The sequence below is a fragment of the Piliocolobus tephrosceles genome, chromosome 13, assembly GCF_002776525.5.
Source record: "Piliocolobus tephrosceles isolate RC106 chromosome 13, ASM277652v3, whole genome shotgun sequence".
In the NCBI taxonomy this organism is placed as follows: Eukaryota; Metazoa; Chordata; class Mammalia; order Primates; family Cercopithecidae; genus Piliocolobus; species Piliocolobus tephrosceles.
Genome location: NC_045446.1, coordinates 50515887 through 50533860, shown reverse-complemented (window position 1 = coordinate 50533860; position 17974 = coordinate 50515887). Strand labels below are relative to the sequence as shown.

Sequence of the window (17974 nt, the reverse complement as noted above, 5' to 3'; positions counted from 1 at the left end):
ATCTATATCTGAAAGCTTATTCATTAATCTGCAAAACAAATTCACCTTAAACATCTGAATGTTTTTAAAAGTTATTAGATAACTAAATTAAAATAAAAAATGTTCCACATTTATAGAGCATAACTGTCTCATTTGTATTTATTTTTGCAGAATTTTTATTTGCATTTAGAGCAGTTAGTCTTTTGAGAAGAAATAATCCTCTCCAACTATAGCAAAGTATAAGCTACTAAGAAAAAGAAAGGTTGATAAAGGTCTTCTGGGAAAACAATAATAATAGCTAATATGTTTGGGGTGCTTTGCTACATGCCAAAAACTATTTTAAGCACTTCATATGCATTAATTTTGTAATCTGCACAACACCCCTATATGGTAAAGATTATTATTATATTTTTATGGATGAGGAACCTGACATAAAAAATTAAATAGCTTTCTCAGCATCATATAGTCATGGTGGAAGGCAGGGTTTGAAGTCAGGAGCCGGTGCCCTTAACCATTGCTTTCTGTCAAAGCTACTTCTTCCTAGTTCAGTAGTTCTTATCATTGCCTTTGACAGATCAATGCATTGTCCCCCATGGAAGAGCTGAGCAGAAACTAGGTCCCCTGTTTGGGATTGCTTGGAGAACATGGCAATAGCAAAGGAGAGTCGAATACCTTACATGAGGGTCATACCTCCCAGAAGGGCTGAAGAGCTGGAATCTGCAGTCCAGAGAGCCCTGGCCAGTTTCCAGATGGGCACCACCACATGTGTCTTCTGAGGCTTTTCTTTTTTGTATTCAACTGCCTGCAGGTTCACTCAGCCTTTCTCTAAACAGGGAGCGTCTCCACTTATTAAGCTCTTGGTTCCTCAATGACAATCCCATCCCTGCTGTACCTCCCTGTGATGAGATCCAGGTGCTGTGGTGGACTTGTGGGTGTTTTGGATCACACCTTTACAGGACACCTCTTGTAAATGCCTTAAGACAAGGCTTCACATAACATCAGGATTGAGACTTTGGGAAGTGCATGTTAGTTAATGGTTGATGTCAGTACATGAGGGTGTCAGTGAAGTATCTCCTAAGAACCCTCAGCTCCTGAAAATAAGGCTGTCCTCCCACAGTCAAACTAACAAAACCACACCACAGTGCCTGTGGGAGAAGACCTAGAGCTGCACAGATGAAAAGCAAAGGCAATCAATACTTTTAAAAAGCAAGAGAAACAGTAGATTACTTCCAATTAAGAACAGAGAAACAAAATATTCAAAAAAGTGACCTATAACAAATATATGCATACACACACTTTATTTTTAATTTTTTAATTTTTTTGAGACAGAGTTTCACTCTGTCACCCAGGCTGGAGTGCAGTGGCACAGTCTCAGCTCACTGCAACCTACCCCTCCCGGGTTCAGGCGATTCTCCTGCCTCAGCCTCCTGAGTAGTTGGGATTACAGGAACGCACCACCATGCCCATTTTTGTAATTTTAGTAGAGATGGGGTTTCATCTCTGCTAAAGATGAAAAGATCTCTGTCTCACAAGTAAGAACTAAATAGAGATTTGCCATGTTGGCCAGGCTGGTCTCGAATTCCTGACCTCAAGTGATCCGCTTATCTCTGCCTCCCAAAGTGTGGAATTACAGGCATGAGCTGCTGTGCCCGACCCTGCATACACATGCTTTAATACCATGTCACAAACAATTAAAGAAAAGAGACCAAAAAAAAGGCAAAATGAAGGGAAACACAGAAAAAAGAGGGAAATGTCAACAGAAAAGGGATAATGAGAAAAGGAAGAAAAAGGGAAGAGGAACAAAGAATTCGGAAGAGAGTTGCAAAGGAAGTCAGCGGATTTAGAGTAGAAATGGAGAGAGAGGGCAGCTCTGGAGATGCTCTATAGCCTGAAATTACCCATGGTTGGCAGGCCCTGCTGTGGTTAGAAGAGGAGTAAGTGGACGATTCTTATCACTGCCCTTTGAAAGCCTGATTCATTTTCAATAGGCTTTTCCTCAGTAGGAAAACAGTATATCTGTTTTTATTTTCAAACTTAAACATTTATTGTTCAAATGGAAGCTTTAAAATGTATTTTTCAAATGGAAGCTTATTTTCCTTTGAAAATCCAAAAGGTTTATTATGCATCCCTTTGAACTCTCAGAATTATCTTTAAGCTTACCACCTATATCTGAAAGCCCTTTTGATAAGGCAAAGCTACCAGTTGGCCTTCTTTTGGTTTTTGTAGAGACTATTGCTGCCTCATTTAATAGCCCCCGGTAGTTACAATTGAAACCTCAGCATGTATCTCTGATTTAGAAATCCTAGAGCTATGTAGGGAGGCATTTTTTTTTTTTTTTAAGTGCATCTTTCTTCATTTGGAAAAAGCAACACAGAAACAATAAAAAAGTTTTCTCTCTTTGCTATCTATGCAGACCTATCCAGATGAGGTCTTTCCTGGGGTAATGTAGTGCAGAGATTAAGGACATGAGCTCTGGACCCAAAAAGACCTGGCCTCCAGTTCTGCCTGCCGTGTTCACTAACCCTGTGACCTTGAACAGGTTACCTAATCTGCCTCAATTTACTGATCTGTAAAATAGGAATAGAAAAAGTACTTACCTCCTAGCATTATTAGGATTAAATGAGACAATATATGGAAAGAAAACAGCACATAAAAGGACTCAGTATTTTGTAGTTATTGTTATGATGTCTCATCCTTTCATCTCCACCCTAGAACCTAGAATTCACTTCTATCCATCATGGATTTTATATATTTAAACCACATCAACCCAGTAAATTCCAAAAGGAAGTCTTATAAAATGCTCTTCCTAACACTCACAATGATTTTAACATTCTTTGTTACTACTCTTTGTATAATATTTAAGAATAAATGTCCAACTGCAAAGAAAAAAAACCATTTATGTTAATACTACTAGAGGAAGTGAAAAAAAGCAACTGAAGCAAGTTACATCTGTAGTCATTGTTTTCATCTTGCAGGAAGCAGAACAGACTAAAAGCAACAATGTGCAGCTAGAGATGTGGGTTTGACAATCAGAAATACTGAATTTATTCATGTAATCTCTCTTTCCCCACTTATCAGCTATTCACAGCTAAAAATGAGGGCCGAGAGGGAATCAAGTTTTTCCTGGCTGCTTCTATACCCAGAAGTACAGTAAACCTGAGCTTATGAACACATTTCCACCTCCCACCCCTCCCAGTGAAGTCTCTGAAAGCATGATAAGAAGTGATGTGATTATATATGCATGCCTTTCCCCACCCCACCCCCCACCCCCCGCTTCAGTAGTTCTTTATATCTCTCCATTTATTTTCACTGCTCTGCTTTAAAGTCACTCCTTCTGGTCCTGTCATTTTGGTCCCAGAGAATATTTCCTAAAGAAAGCACACATGTGTATTCCTCTTAAAATTTGTTAGAGAAATCCTGTTGTGAGAGGGGTGGGGAAGGAGACCAGGATCCGGAAAGGATGATTGAGTAAATTTTACCCCTGACTTTTCAACATAGCCACCATCTTAAATATTCTTGAATAACCTGTGGGTTATTGTTCCCACAGATCTTCTTAAGTTATTAGGGAAAAAGCTCTGATTTTTTTTTTCAAAATATTACCATACTTAAAGGCATACAAAATCCTTTATTGCCCAAGTACTGATCTGGCTCTAAGTCTTATTAACTAAAGAACACTGCATCTTCTTTTCCTAAGGGTTAAGGATAAAATGAGATCACGATAGCACCACCTTATGTACAACCCACATTTGCTTTCTAACTTGGTGACTCTTCTGACTGTTTCAGATTCCACATTTGATGGGGTGACTGACAAACCCATCTTAGACTGCTGTGCCTGCGGAACTGCCAAGTACAGACTCACATTTTATGGGAATTGGTCTGAGAAGACACACCCAAAGGATTACCCTCGTGAGTAGAGTGGCTACTCTGTGGTTTGAGGAAAAGCACATGGTCAAAGTTCTGTCTGGTTGTGGGGCACGCTAGCTACAGCATGTCAGATCTGCTCCCTAGTATCAGCTGGTTCATGAAATGCACGTTCCAAGTACGTATATTCATCAAGACAGGCAGACATTATATGGGTATGCTTTCAGCTTCTTTGCATAGTGTTGTGCCTTTTTTTTTTTTTTTTTTTTTGAGATGGAGTCTCACTCTGTTGCCGAGGCTGGAATGCAGTGGCACAATCTCGGCTCACTGCAACATCTGCCTCCCAGGTTCAAACGATTCTCGTGCCTCAGCCTCCTGAGTAGCTGGGATTACAGATATGGACCACTGCGCCCAGCTAATTTTTGTATTTTTAGTAGAGATGGGGTTTCGCCATGTTGGCCAGGCTGGTCTTGAACACCTGACCTCAGGTGATCCACCCACCTTGGCCTCCCAAAATGCTGGAATTACAGGCATGAGCCACTGCGCCCAGCCCCAGCATTGTGCTTTCTTATCTGTGATTTTTAAAAATATTTCTGAAGTCATGCTGCTTATCTTCAGGTCAGGCATTTGGTAACCTCAATGCCCCTTGCCATGACCCTGTCCATGAATTCCATGACAGACCTGCTGGAAATACCTGGCAAAAGGAACCTGCTCTTGACTCTACAGGTCGAGGTCAACAAATACTCTACTATCATAGCTGTTGGTAATTAGTCAGCATGCCCTTTTTCTACTGACTTCAGCTGCCACCTTGAAATCCCTTCACGAGGGGCCAGGCACAGTGGCTCAAGCTTGTACTCCCAGTGCTTTGGGAGGCTGATATGGGAGGATCCTTTGAGGCTAGGAACTAGAGACCTGCCTAAGCAACATAGCAACATTTTAAAATTAACTGGGCATGGTGGCACATGCCTGTAGTCCTGTAGTCTTGCCTGTAGTCCTAGATACTCAGGAGGCTAAGACAGGAGGATCTTAAGCCCAGGAGTTCAAGGCTGCAGTGAGCCATGATCACGCCAGTACACTCCAGCCTGGGCAGCAGAGTGAGACTCTTGACTCAAAAAAAAAAAAAAAAAGAATCCTTTCATAACGTTGTTATCAAGATAGCCAAAACAAAGCCATGAGAATTGTCAGGAGACCCAAAGCTGACTATTTTTTAAGTAGATCCTACTAATTCCACTTTATCATATAACTGTCTCAACAAATACCTAACATGTGCCAGGCACTGTGCTCAGCTCTAGAGTTATCATATGGAACAAAAAAAAAAAAGATGCACCCCATATTCTCAAGCCACTCAGCGGCTAGTGGAGAGACAGACACTAACCAAATAGTCATGCAGAAAGATGTGAAGATGAAGAAAAGTGGACTTACTGTGAACCAAGCATTTCTAAATATGTTCTAGTGTTTAATCCTCAAAGTAATGTGTTTTTGTGGATATGTTTACTGGGGAACAGAGAGATGTCATTATTTGCCCACATTGAGATGTAAGTAATGGATCCAAATCCAAAGGGGTTTGTCAGGCTCCTAGGCCTGCCTTTTGTTTGGGTTGCATGTTGCCCATTCTCTCTGTGGGTGGCAGGATGTCCGTGTGTGGCACTGAGCCTGCTTTTTCTGTTCATTGTCTGTTTTGTTCTTGTGCATTTTGCTTTGGAGTTGCCACAGTTCAGGAAGAACAGTAGGAATGGGGGAGAGAGAGATTAAAAAGAGGGATTTGGCTCAGGTCCCAAAGGAAAGGGGGAGAAAAAGGCACATGATTGGGACTTAAGACTCAGAACCAGATCAGAACCTCCATGATCCCCACACAGCCCACCCAGAGGGGACTCCGACATTTGTTGGCAAATCAAGAGCTCTATTGTTCAATGTTACCCACATGCAATCAAGGCTTGGGATCTTAGAAGCCTCTTTCTAGTTCATTCTTCTGACTCTGAGATTCAGCCTGATCTGCATCAGCTGTGTGGGAGACCTGTACGAAGAAACTTGGACTGTCTGCCTGGGGGAAAGAAAACACTTGGAACAAGCGGGATGGAAAAAATTTCCTCCAGCCTCTCTTATCCACTAACCAGAGGAAATAAAATGTTAGGGGCCCATTACTCATCTTTTGTGATCCTAAGAAGTTTCTTGACCTTTTCTATTCTGCCACTGTCATTTCCCAGAATTTAGGGAGGAGGTGAAAAAAAATTGTTTTTGAGTCTTTGGGCCAAATCAAGTACAAATCTATACAGAATTTCTGTGGAGTTGAGAGTTTCTTAGTAATCATAGCAGACGTGTGTTCCAGATCTTCTAGAATTGTTCCATTTCTGGCATTATGTCTGATAGAAATTGTCTATCAGATTGTGTCCTAATTTTTGGTTGGGAAAATTTGGTCACTTGTACAGAATAACACTTAACATATCATACTGCAATTTTTTAAAAAAAATATTTCTTTCCCACTAGACTGAGAAGTCCTCCAGGACAAAAGTGATGCTGTGCTTATCTTTGATTCTTAGTGCCTGTTGCCTTCCCAAGCACTATGTACTGATTGTTGAACTCAGAGTGGCATTCATTATGACCTGGGAAGCAGATATCTAGCCTTCACCTAGTCATGATGGGCAGTACTGAGGAGACTGTGAGCCAAACCTTCCATGTAGGAAAAGGAGTGAACACTCAGGGAGACTGGAGCCATTTAAAAGGGCATGGGGGAGGATCTAATCAGGACCTTGAAAATTTAATGTTCTCAAAAGTTATTTCTATCAGACTTAAGTAATAGATGAATTTCCTTTTGCCACTGCAAAGATGATGCTGTCTTGATAACCAATCTCTATCATCATGCCCAGAGAAGCTTCCCACAACAGTGCAAATTGACAGTTGCCAAACCCCCTGTCCTTTATTAGTCATCCAAAACGCTGCTTTCTCTACAGTGATCTTAGGACAGTGGTTCTCAAGCTTTTAAATCTGAGGGCCCCTTTCACATGCTTAAAAAATCTTTGAGGATCCCACCATAAGTGGTTTATATGGGTTATAGCCATCAGTCTTCCATATATCAAAAATTAAAACTGAGAAATTTAAAAATATTATTTATTTTTAAAATAAACCTAGTAAATTAAAAATAATAAACTCATTACAGGTTAATATAAAGAACATATTTTGTGAAAATACCTATATTGTTCAAAACAAAAGAAATGTGAAAAGAGGATCAATGTTTTAAGTTTTTGCAACTGTCTTTTCTTCTGGCTTAATAGAAGACACCTGGATTCCCATTTGCCTTTGTTTCTGCATTCAACTTAGATTGAAAGTAGATTCACATAGATTTTTAAAAATCTTTTTTTTGGTTGAAGTATGTGAAGAAAATTCTGTCTCATATCACTATGTAATTGGAAAGGGAAAGAGTATTTTAATAACCTTTTCCAATAATTATAGATAATCTTTGATCCTACACCAGAACTCTGCAAATTGTTGTTTTGTAAAAGGTTAATTACAATGTGGAATATGAAACTGTATCAGTGAACTTGTATTCTTACAGTAAAAGTCATTGCTTTACCTTCTACTTTAAATGGATCTTTTACAAATGCATGGTTTTGTAACATCTTATGTTGATCATTTGGAAAATATTGGTTTACTGAGTTATGCAGATTGTCCAAGTGTTGACACAGTTCATTAAACAATATGAAAAGCCATATCCATTAATATCACTACCAACCTCATCAGAAAAGTATTTAATATTGGAAAGCTATCAAGTTCATAATAATGAATACAAGTTTTCTAAAATTTTGGGTTTTGCTTGAAAGCTCAAATTTTATCACTGGCAACAAATGCTGTCAGTTGTTTTCCTTGAAGTGACAGGCTCACTTTATTTTTTAGATAATGTAGGCCAAATTCCCAAGTCTGAATAACCATAATTTGTCTGTCATTTGTCCTTTCAAGTGAAAATGATGTTTTATGAACATAAAAAGTGGCTAGTCCAGCTCGCGCCCATAAGTGCTTTTATTCAAGACAATCACAGTACTTCAGCATACAGCAGAAGTGCTTCTACATAGTTCCCAATTAGTCACACAGAATAATAAAAAGGTGTGTACTCAAAGGCAGAGATCTAATGAAATTAATCATTTTTATTGTTTTTTCAAGGACATTCTTTTTTTTTTTAACTTTAAGATCTGGGATATGTGTACAGAATGTGCAGGTTTTTTACATAGGTATACATGTGCCATGGTGGTTTTGCTGCACCTATCAACCCGTCATCTAGGTTTTAAGCCCCATGTGCATTAGGTATTTGTTCTAATGCTCTCCCTCCCCTTGCCCCGCACCTCCAGACAGGCCCTGGTGTGTGATGTTTCCCTCCCTGTGTCCATGTGTTCTCATTGTTCAACTCCCACTTACAAGTGAGAACATGCTGTTTGGTTTTCTGTTCCTGTGTTAGTTTGCTCCAGATGATGATTTCCAACTTCATCCATACCCCTGCAAAGAACATGAACTCATTCTTTTTTATGGCTGCATAGTATTCCGTGGTGTATATGTGCCACATTTTCTTTATCCAGTCTATCATTGATGGGCACTTGGGTTGGTTCCAAGTCTTAGCTATTGTAAACAGTGCTACAATAAACATATGTGTGCATGTGTATTTATAGTAGGATGATTTTTAATCCTTTGGGTATATACCCAGTAATGGGATCGCTAGGTCAAATGGTATTTCTGGTTCCAGACCCTTGAGGATTGCCACATTGTGTTCCACAATGGTTGAACTAATTTACATTCCTACCAACAGTGTAAAAGCATTCCTATTTCTCCATATCCTCTCCAGCGTCTGTTGTTTCCTCACTTTTTAATGATCGCCATTCTAACTGGCATGAGATGGTATCTCATTGTGGCTTTGATTTGCATTTCCCTAATGACCAGTGATGATGAGCTTTTTCATATGTTTGTTGGCCGCATAAATGTCTTCTTTTGAGAAATGTCTGTTCATATCCTTTGCCCACTTTTTGATGGGGTTGTTTATTTTTATCTTGTAAATTTGTTTAAGTTCCTTGTAGATTCTGGATATTAGCCATTTGTCAGATGGATGGATTGCAAAGAATTATCTCCCATTCTGTAGGTTGCCTGTTCACTCTGATGCTAGTTTCTTTTGCTGTGCTGAAGCTCTTTAGTTTAGTAAGATCCCATTTGTCAATTTTGGCTTTTGTTGCCATTGCTTTTGGTGTTTTAGTCATGAAGTTTTGCCCATGCCTATGTTCTGAATGATATTGCCTAGATCTTCTTCTAGAGTTTTTATGCTTTTAGGTTTTACATTTAAGTCTTTAATCTATCTTGAGTTAATTTTTGTATAAGATATAAGGAAGGGGTCCAGTTTCTGTTTTATGCATATGGCTAGGCAGTTTTCCCAGTACCATTTATTAAATAGAGAATCGTTTCCCCATTGCTTTTGTCAGGTTTGTCAAAGATCAGATGGCTGTAGATGTGTGGTATTATTTCTGAGGACTCTGTTCTGTTCCATTGGTCTATATCTCTGTTTTGGTACCAGTAAACATGCTGCTTTGGTTACTGTGGCCTTGTAGTATAGTTTGAAGTCAGGTAGCATGATGCCTCCAGCTTTGTTCTTTTTGCTTAGGATTGTCTTGCCTATACGGGCTCTTTTTTAGTTCCATATGAAATTTAAAGTAGTTTTTTCTAGTTTTGTGAAGAAATTTAGTGGTAGCTTGATGGGAATAACATTGAATCTATAAATTGCTTTGGGCAGTATGGCCATTTTCACAATATTAATTCTTCCTATCCATGAGCATGGAATCTTTTTCCATTTGTTTGTGTCCTCTCTTGTTTCTTTGAGCAGTGGTTTGTAGTTTTCCTTGAAGAGGTCCTTCATGTCCCTTGTAAGTTGTATTCCTAGGTATTTTATTCTTTTTGTAGCAATTGTGAATGGGAGTTCACTCATGATTTGGCTCTCTGCTTGCCTATTATTGGTGTATAGGAATGTTTGTGATTTATGCACAATGATTTTGTATACTGAGACTTTGCTGAAGTTGCTTATCAGCTTGAGATTTTGGGCTGAGATGATGGAGTTTTCTAAATATACAATCATGTCATCTGCAAACAGAGACAATTTGACCTCCTCTCTTCCTATTTGAATACCCTTTATTTCTTTCTCTTGCCTGACTGACCCGGCCAGAACTTCCAATACTATGTTAAATAGGAGTGGTGAGAGAGGGCATCCTTGTCTTGTGCTGGTTTTCAAGGGAAATGCTTCCAGCTTTTGCCCATTCAATATGATATTGGTTATGGGTTTGTCTTAAATAGCTCTTATTATTTTGAGATATGTTCTATCAATACCTAGTTTATTGAGAGTTTTTAGCATGAAGGGCTGTTGAATTTTACCAAAGGCTTTTTCTGCATCCTTGTCAGGGTCTGCTGCACTCTTCAGAGCCTGTGGGCAGGAATGTTTAAATCCGCTGAAGGTGGGCCCACAGCCGCCCCTTCCCCAAGGTGATCTGTCTCCGGGAGAGGGGAGTTTTATCTATAAGCCCCTGACTGGGCCTGCCGCCTTTCTTTCAGAGATGCCCTGCCCTGTGAGGAGGAATTTAGAGAGGCAGTCTGGCCACAGTTGTTTTGCCATGCTGTGTTGAGTTCTGCCCAGTCTGAACTTCCCAGCCTCCTTAGCACTGTCAGGGGAAAACTGACTACTCAAGCCTCAGTAATAGTGGATGCCCCTCCCTGCACCAACCTCAATCATCCCAGGTCAACTTCAGACTGCTGTGCTGGCAGTAAGAATTTCCAGCCAGCAGTTCTTAGACTGCTGGGTTCCATGGGAGTGGGACCTGCTGGGCAAGACCACTTGGTTCACTGGCTTCAGCCCCATTTCCAGGGGAGTGAATGGTTCTGTCTTGCTGGAGTTCCAGGTGCCACTGGGGTATGGAAAAAAAAAAAAAAAAAAAAACCTGCAGCTAGCTTGGCGTCTGCCCAAAAGCCGCCCAGTTTTGTAATTGAAACCCAGGACCCTGGTGGTGTAGGCACACGAGGTAATCGCTTGGTCTGCGGATTGCAATAACTATGGGAAAAGTGTAGTATCTGGGCCAGATAGCACAGTCCTTCACGGCTTCCCTTTGCTGGGGGAGGGAGGCCCCCAGCTGCTTGCACTTTCTGGGCAAGGCTGCACCCCACCTTGTTTCTGCTCATCCTCTGTGGGCTGTGTCCACTGCCTAACCACTCCCAATGAGATGAACAGGATACCTAGTTGGAAATGCAGAAATCACCCACCTTCTGCGTTGGTCTCACTGTGAGCTGCAGACCAGAGCTGTTCCTATTCGGCCATCTTGCCAATACCCTCCAAGGACATTCTTAAGTGAAACGGACCCCTTTTGTTTTTTACTGTTGGTATGTGGCAGTGAAAAATACATCAGCTACTAATATGGTTTGGGGCCATTGCCTTGATCCATGCTCAGTGACAGAGTTAATGTCAATACATTACAAAGGGAAGTAATGTCTTAGCATTATTATAAAAATAGTTTTCACCTTCTAGACTCCCTGAAAGGATCTCGGGGTTCCCAGGGGTCTGTGATCCATACTTTGAGAACCTCTGCAATAGATAAGATAGCAGCCTAAGGTGTCTGACTTTCAGTACTCTTTGGGTAACTTGCCCTTTGGAATCTATGTTGGGCACTCTAGGAAGGATAGGACAACACCCAGTCTCTGCAGGTGGGCCACATCTGCAGAGGCTCTTCTTAACCATTATACAAAATGGTTTGTTCCAAGTGCTGTTTCTGGGCTTCTCTCCATCAGAGCACAGAGTTCTCTCTAGGAGGGGCTAGATGTGGTTAGATAAGAAGGGAGGCAGGGGAATTACCTAAATGACCTCTGGCATTCCGTATCTATTGTAATGCCATAGATCTCTGCTCGTCATCTGGAAATAGTGAAATCCTTTTAAAACACTTCTAATCTAGTAGTTCTAGAAATTCATTTTAACTTATAATGTAAGTTTTACCTCCTAATTTTATAAGTGAAAAATTCCTGAAGCACAAAGAAGTTACCGACTCAGATGACATAACCAGAGAGTGTCCAAAACAAAATCGAAGCTTAGGTCTCCTGATTCCTTTTTGCCTTCCTCTCTAGGCTATCAGGAGGCAATCAATCCTCTGTCTTCTGCAGGAAAATTAGTATCGTATACACAAAGCATCTTTTAATAAGGCCCTGCTTTACTAACATGAACTCAACTGGTACCAAATTTGGTGCCATACTGAACAGCTTTGCCCCACTCTACAAAAGCCTACGTTGCAGAGATCCTAACTTAGAAGTCAGAAAGAGAAGGTCTGGCTGGATTCACTGAGCCTGAGTGGAGTTCATGGACCCTAAAGTGTCAGAAAAACTGCCAGCTCCTGCAATGTCTGTTCTAGGCACTGTGAGTCTGTAGCTCCCAACTGTAGCTCAGAAGCAGTTGCTTCACAGAAAAAAGATGACTGGGCAGTGTTACCACATAAGGGTGTCCTGGAGGCTGGAGACATGCCCAGTCTTTGCCAAGGGATTGGGAGTTACCTAAAAGATGCTGAGTCTCTTTACTCTGTAGCTCTGAATACAGCTCTTGGGTTTTTGACAAGTGCTCCTATCCCATAGAGACCCTTTCATCACCCTTGACAATGTAAGCTGCATAGCTTCCCCCATTTTTGTTATGACATCGGTTTTAATGCTGCTTAACAGATATGCATTGATGAAAAGAACATTTTTTCCAGGAGCCAATTATGTTTTTCACTTGCCAATACATTGCCTAAAATACAAATACAGCAATTGGGAAATATACTCTATATAACCAAAGTTCATTTTACAGTGTAATTCAGCCATCTTTTCTATTGGGTCACTGGATTTAGGAAATTATTATTAAGTCCAATCACATGAAAAACCACCACTCTAACATTCAGCAACTACTTTTGTTTCTTCATATATTCGTCTATATACAGAGTATCTATATCACATTTGAACCCACTGTGTTCTACTTTTTGCATTTGATTTTGTCTTCATGCTTATTCTAGGCATTCATGCTCATTCAGCTTGTTCTAGGCAACTTATCTATTGTTTCATTGATCATTTAAGTAATGTCAGGTCTTTTGCTAACGTAGAAAGCACTGCAATAAAAAACTGTACTTAGGCTGGGCATGGTGGTCACGCCTATAATCCCAGCACTTTGGGAGGCCAAGGCAGGTGGATCACTTGAGGTCAGGAGTTTGAGACCAGCCTAGCCAACATGGTGAAACCCCATCTCTACTAAAAATACAAAAGCTCACTAGACATGCTGGTGTGTGCCTGTAATTCCAACTACTCAGGAGGCTGAGGCATGAGAATCGCTTGAACCCGGGAGGCAGAGGTTGCAGTGAGCCAAGATTGTACCACTGCACTCTAGCCTGAGTGACAGAGTGAGACTCTGTGTCAAAAAAAAAAAAAAAAAAAAAAAACCCACCACAACACTTTCTACTTAAAGTCTTCCTCAATCCTTCTCCTTTCTTTGGAATTATTTCCTTAAATAATTTCCCAAGATTAAAACTGCTGGATCAAAGGATATGGATTTTTCTTGTGGCCCTTGAGATGTCTTGCCAGATTCTTCTCCAAAACATTTGTATCAATTCAGTTTATTACCAGTGATGAATAAATGTGTCTGTTTCTCCTAGCCTCCTCAGCATTCAATTAAAATTTTCATTAAAATTTTATTTTTTAATTATTTATTCAAAATTACTCTTATTTTAAATTGGCATTGGTTTAATTACCAACACACTTGAATCTTTTTTCATGTTTATTGTCCTTTGCCTTTAAAACCACTAGGGTGTTGGCATGAATCAAGTCTGATTTTGCTCCTTGTCTCCCCAGGGAGTCAGTCATTGTCTGGCACATTGAAAGTTCTGAATAAATAGTGTGGAATGAATGGATGAATGAACGAGAAGCAGTTACAAAATGAGTAAGGAAGGGAGTGGAGGGAGATGAGCAATGAAAAGCTGCTGAAGAGGTTAGGCCAGAAGAAAGATAAGGCCATATGTGGATGCTGGGTGGACAGCAGCTTGGATGGGGCCAGTGTTGTGTGGGAGGATGGTCTAGGAGGACATTGCAGTCGGTTAGCAGGCAATGGTGTGGCTTGGACTGCAGCAGTGAAAGTGGTAATGGAGAAAATTGGTATATTTGACATCTCTTTTAACAGTACATTCTGTCACGGACTGGATGCGGAGGAGTAAGAGAGAGAAGCATCATAGCTGACAAGCTAGGTTTCTGGCTTGGAAATGGAGGTGCTCTTTCTTTTGAAAATATTCCTCAATATTATTATCTTTCTCTTTTTACAAATGTCTTTGAAATCATTTCATCAAGCTCTGGAAAGGATCCTGTCAGAATTTTAAGTGGGATTGCACTAAATCTCAAAATTACCTTGAGAGAAATTGTTAACTTTATAATGTTTAGCTTGTCTAGTTTTTTCCCATTAATGAATAAAACCAAACCATGCCTTGAACAGTGATACCATATGGACCATAGCCCTTCTTTCTCAATCTAACTGCAGAAACAAAATTAATCATTATATTACAGTTCTCCAGAGAAACAGACCATTAGGAGACAGATAAATGAGAGATTAGATAGATAGATAGATAGATAGATAGATAGATAGATAGATAGATAGATAAAATTTTTTTATGAGAAATTGGTTCACATGATTATGGGGGCTGAGAAGTTCCACAATCTGCCATCTGCAAACCAGAGACCCAGGAGAGCCAGCGGTGTGGTTCTAGTTGAAGTCCAAAAGCCTGAGAACAAAGGGAGCCAATGGTGTAAATCCCAGTCCCAGGGCAGGAGAAGGCCAATGTTCCTGGTCAAGCAGGCAGGCAGGATGTAAAGAAATGGATTTCTTCTTCCTCTGCATATTGTTCTATTTGGCCCTTGATTGATTGGATGAGGTCCACACACACTGGAGAGGGAAGTCTCCTTTGTTGAGTTACCTGATTCAAATGTGAATCACATCTGGAAATCCTCACAGATGCACCCAGAAATAAATTGGGCACCCAATGGTGCAGTTGACACATAAAATGAACCACCACAAACATACAATGAACAATAATCCCACTGCTTCCTTCTTCTATCACTGTGAAATCCTTCCCAAAACTGAGAAGTCTGCCCATCAGAGCCTCCCAGCTGTGCCACTGCCAGTGCTATGATGGGACAGGAGGCACTGCTGCTGCCACCAGGCTGAGTCACAAATACAGGATTTCACCAGGAAATAGAATTTGGCACCCAACACATGTGTTGTCATACACAGTTTCAATGAAAGAAAGGGCAAAAGAGAAAAGATTAAGTATCTTCTGTACCCTTTTTCTCTTGCCTTCCTTCTGCCTCTCTGGAAAGGAAGTCTTAGGACAACCATTCACCCATGTATGGGTTGGGAGTGGAGAAGGAAAGTCCATGATCACATTTTCCAGTTAAACGAGGAAGGCTGAACACATAAATCTCTGTTGTTTCCCCAAATCCCACAAAGATAACACTATATGAATAAAGCAGATTCAGTCCCAGAGGATTTCTCTTACTTTTTCCAGTAGTTTTAGGTATTTTGCACAGGAGTGTTTTTTAGGGATTTCATTCTAACCCCCAGATCCACACTTTTCTCCTCTCCATCCTGCTTTGGGAGGGTGACCTCGAGGGACTGAATCTGCTTCATTCATATAGTAGAGATGCCAATCTAGTTCCTATTCCCAAATCTTCTAACTCCTTCTCATTTTGCCAACACTAGGCTGTCATCTAACCCAAAACATATTCAAAGGAGCAATATTATAAAGTAGATTATTAGATTATTAGATAGAGGGTTTCTGAAATTTTGGCTAAGAGGACACCCTTTAATAATAGTGCATTTTCACAGATAATGTTTCCTGGTTTAAAAATATATTTACTTTCCATAAAAACTGAGACTTGAACAAATTTTAATTTTTTCTAAATGATTTTTGTTTTCCCAAGAAGGCTTTGCAGTTTCATTCTTACGTATGCTTCATCAACTTAATTCCTAGGATTATTTTATGTTTTGGTTATTATGAATGAGATTTCCAGTTTTCATTACGCTTTCTACCAGGTTATAATTAGTGTACAAAAATGCTCTCATTATTCCCACTTATTGTACCTGTATGCTTTTTTCTAATAGTTTTACCTAATATTCCTTAGGCTACATAAGTAATCAATAGCTATTTGCCTAGCTGGGCATGGTGGTGCATGCCTGTAGTCCCAACTACTTGGGAGGCTGAGGCAGGAGAATGGCTTGAACCCATCCTTGAACCCATGGTTAAGGCCAGTGAGCCATGATTGTACCACTGCCACTGCACTCCAGCCCAGGCAACAGAGTGAGACCTCATTTCTAAGAAGATAAATGAGCAAAATAAAAAATAAAAGTAATAATTTGCCTGTAAAACACAACATGTTTTTCTCTCTCTCTCTCTCTCTCTTTTTCTGATTACTCTTCCATGATTTCTGTGGTCTCCCACTTGTTCACTGACAATGTACAGTGTTGACTCCTGGCTTCCAGGATGTTTAAGGATGTTAAATATAGATGTACACTTTTAATTTTTTTAATGGATGTTGGATTTTTCTAATGCCATTTCAGCACTTATTGACATGAACAAATAATTGTTACTATTCAGTCTCTTTTTGTGGAGTATTATAATTACTAGTTTTCAATTTGCTAGACTGTTCTTCCAGTCTGTGATGAGCCTAATTTAATCGTGGTTTTTTTTTTCTTCCCTTAGTATGCATGCATAATTATAAACTATTCACAAAGCATTATATTTTTGTATACATTTTCTCAATAATTCTCACCTTAGTCTCATAGGATGAATATTATCCTCCTGATTTATGGAAGAGAAATTTGGGTCTCAGAGAGGCTAGAGTTGGCCCAGTTCATAGAGCAAATCTGTGGTCGAGCTGGTGTGTGATACGAGAGGCAGAGAGAGAGAGGAGTGGGAAGAGAGAGACAGAAAAGGAGGGGAAGACAGAGGGAGAGAGAAAGAGAGGGAACTGGAGAATGATGCACTGGCTGTGCCACAGGTTTCCGCTATGAGATGGATCTGGCTTTGAATCTGGGTGCATCTGACCCTAGAGTCCTTTCTACCATGCCTCTCCTTTAAAGTGGTAATCCGTTAGCATTGTCATTAAATTCTTCAGATCTACATGCAAGCGTGAAAGTAGTACACAATTTCTGATTTTTAAATCAACTCTTTATCTGACTTCAGTCTCAAGATCATGCTAGCTTTGAGGACGAAATTGGTTAGTTCCTACCTACCAGATTCTATTCGTAATTGAGTCTTTAAAAGAACTATCCACACACACTGAATTCTTTCCCCTATCCTCATCCCCAAATCATCATCCAATTTCTTCATCAGTTATTGGTGTATTCAGGCTCTTTCTTTTATTTTTTTATTTTTATTTTTTATTATACTTTAAGTTCTTTTTTTTTTTTTTAATTTTTATTATACTTTAAGTTCTAGGGTACATGTGCATAACGTGCAGGTTTGTTACATATGTATACTTGTGCCATGTCGGTGTGCTGCACCCATCAACTCGTCAGCACCCATCAATTCATCATTTATATCATGTATAATTCCCAATGCAATCCCTCCCACCTCCCACCTCCCAATGATAGGCCCCAGTTTGTGATGTTCCCCTTCCCGAGTACAAGTGATCTCATTGTTCAGTTCCCACCTATGAGTGAGAACATGCGGTGTTTGGTTTTCTCTTCTTATGATAGTTTGCTAAGAATGATGGTTTCCAGCTGCATCCATGTCCCTACAAAGGACGCAAACTCATCCTTTTTTATGACTGCATAGTATTCCATGGTGTATATGTGCCACATTTTCTTAATCCAGTCTGTCACAGATGGACATTTGGGTTGATTCCAAGTCTTTGCTATTGTGAATAGTGCCTCAATAAACATACGTGTGCATGTGTCTTTGTAGTAGAATAATTTATAATCCTTTGGGTATCTACCCAGTAGTGGGATGGCTGGGTCATATGGTACATCTAGTTCTAGATCCTTGAGGAATTGCCATACTGTTTTCCATAATGGTTGAACTAGTTTACAATCCCACCAACAGTGTAAAAGTGTTCCTATTTCTCCACATCCTCTCCA

The 17974-nt window shown here is 40.0% G+C and overlaps 1 protein-coding gene across 1 annotated transcript in view; it reads left to right on the top strand.

Annotated features, from left to right (window-relative positions):
• The window catches only part of SPON1 (spondin 1), a 318461-nt gene that overhangs the window by 125407 nt on the left and 175080 nt on the right, over window positions 1–17974 (top strand). Inside the window, exon 5 of the mRNA XM_023230828.3 lies at window positions 3763–3885. Within this exon, the coding sequence (XP_023086596.1) occupies window positions 3763–3885 (123 nt within the window). The remainder of the gene's footprint in view (window positions 1–3762; window positions 3886–17974) is intronic.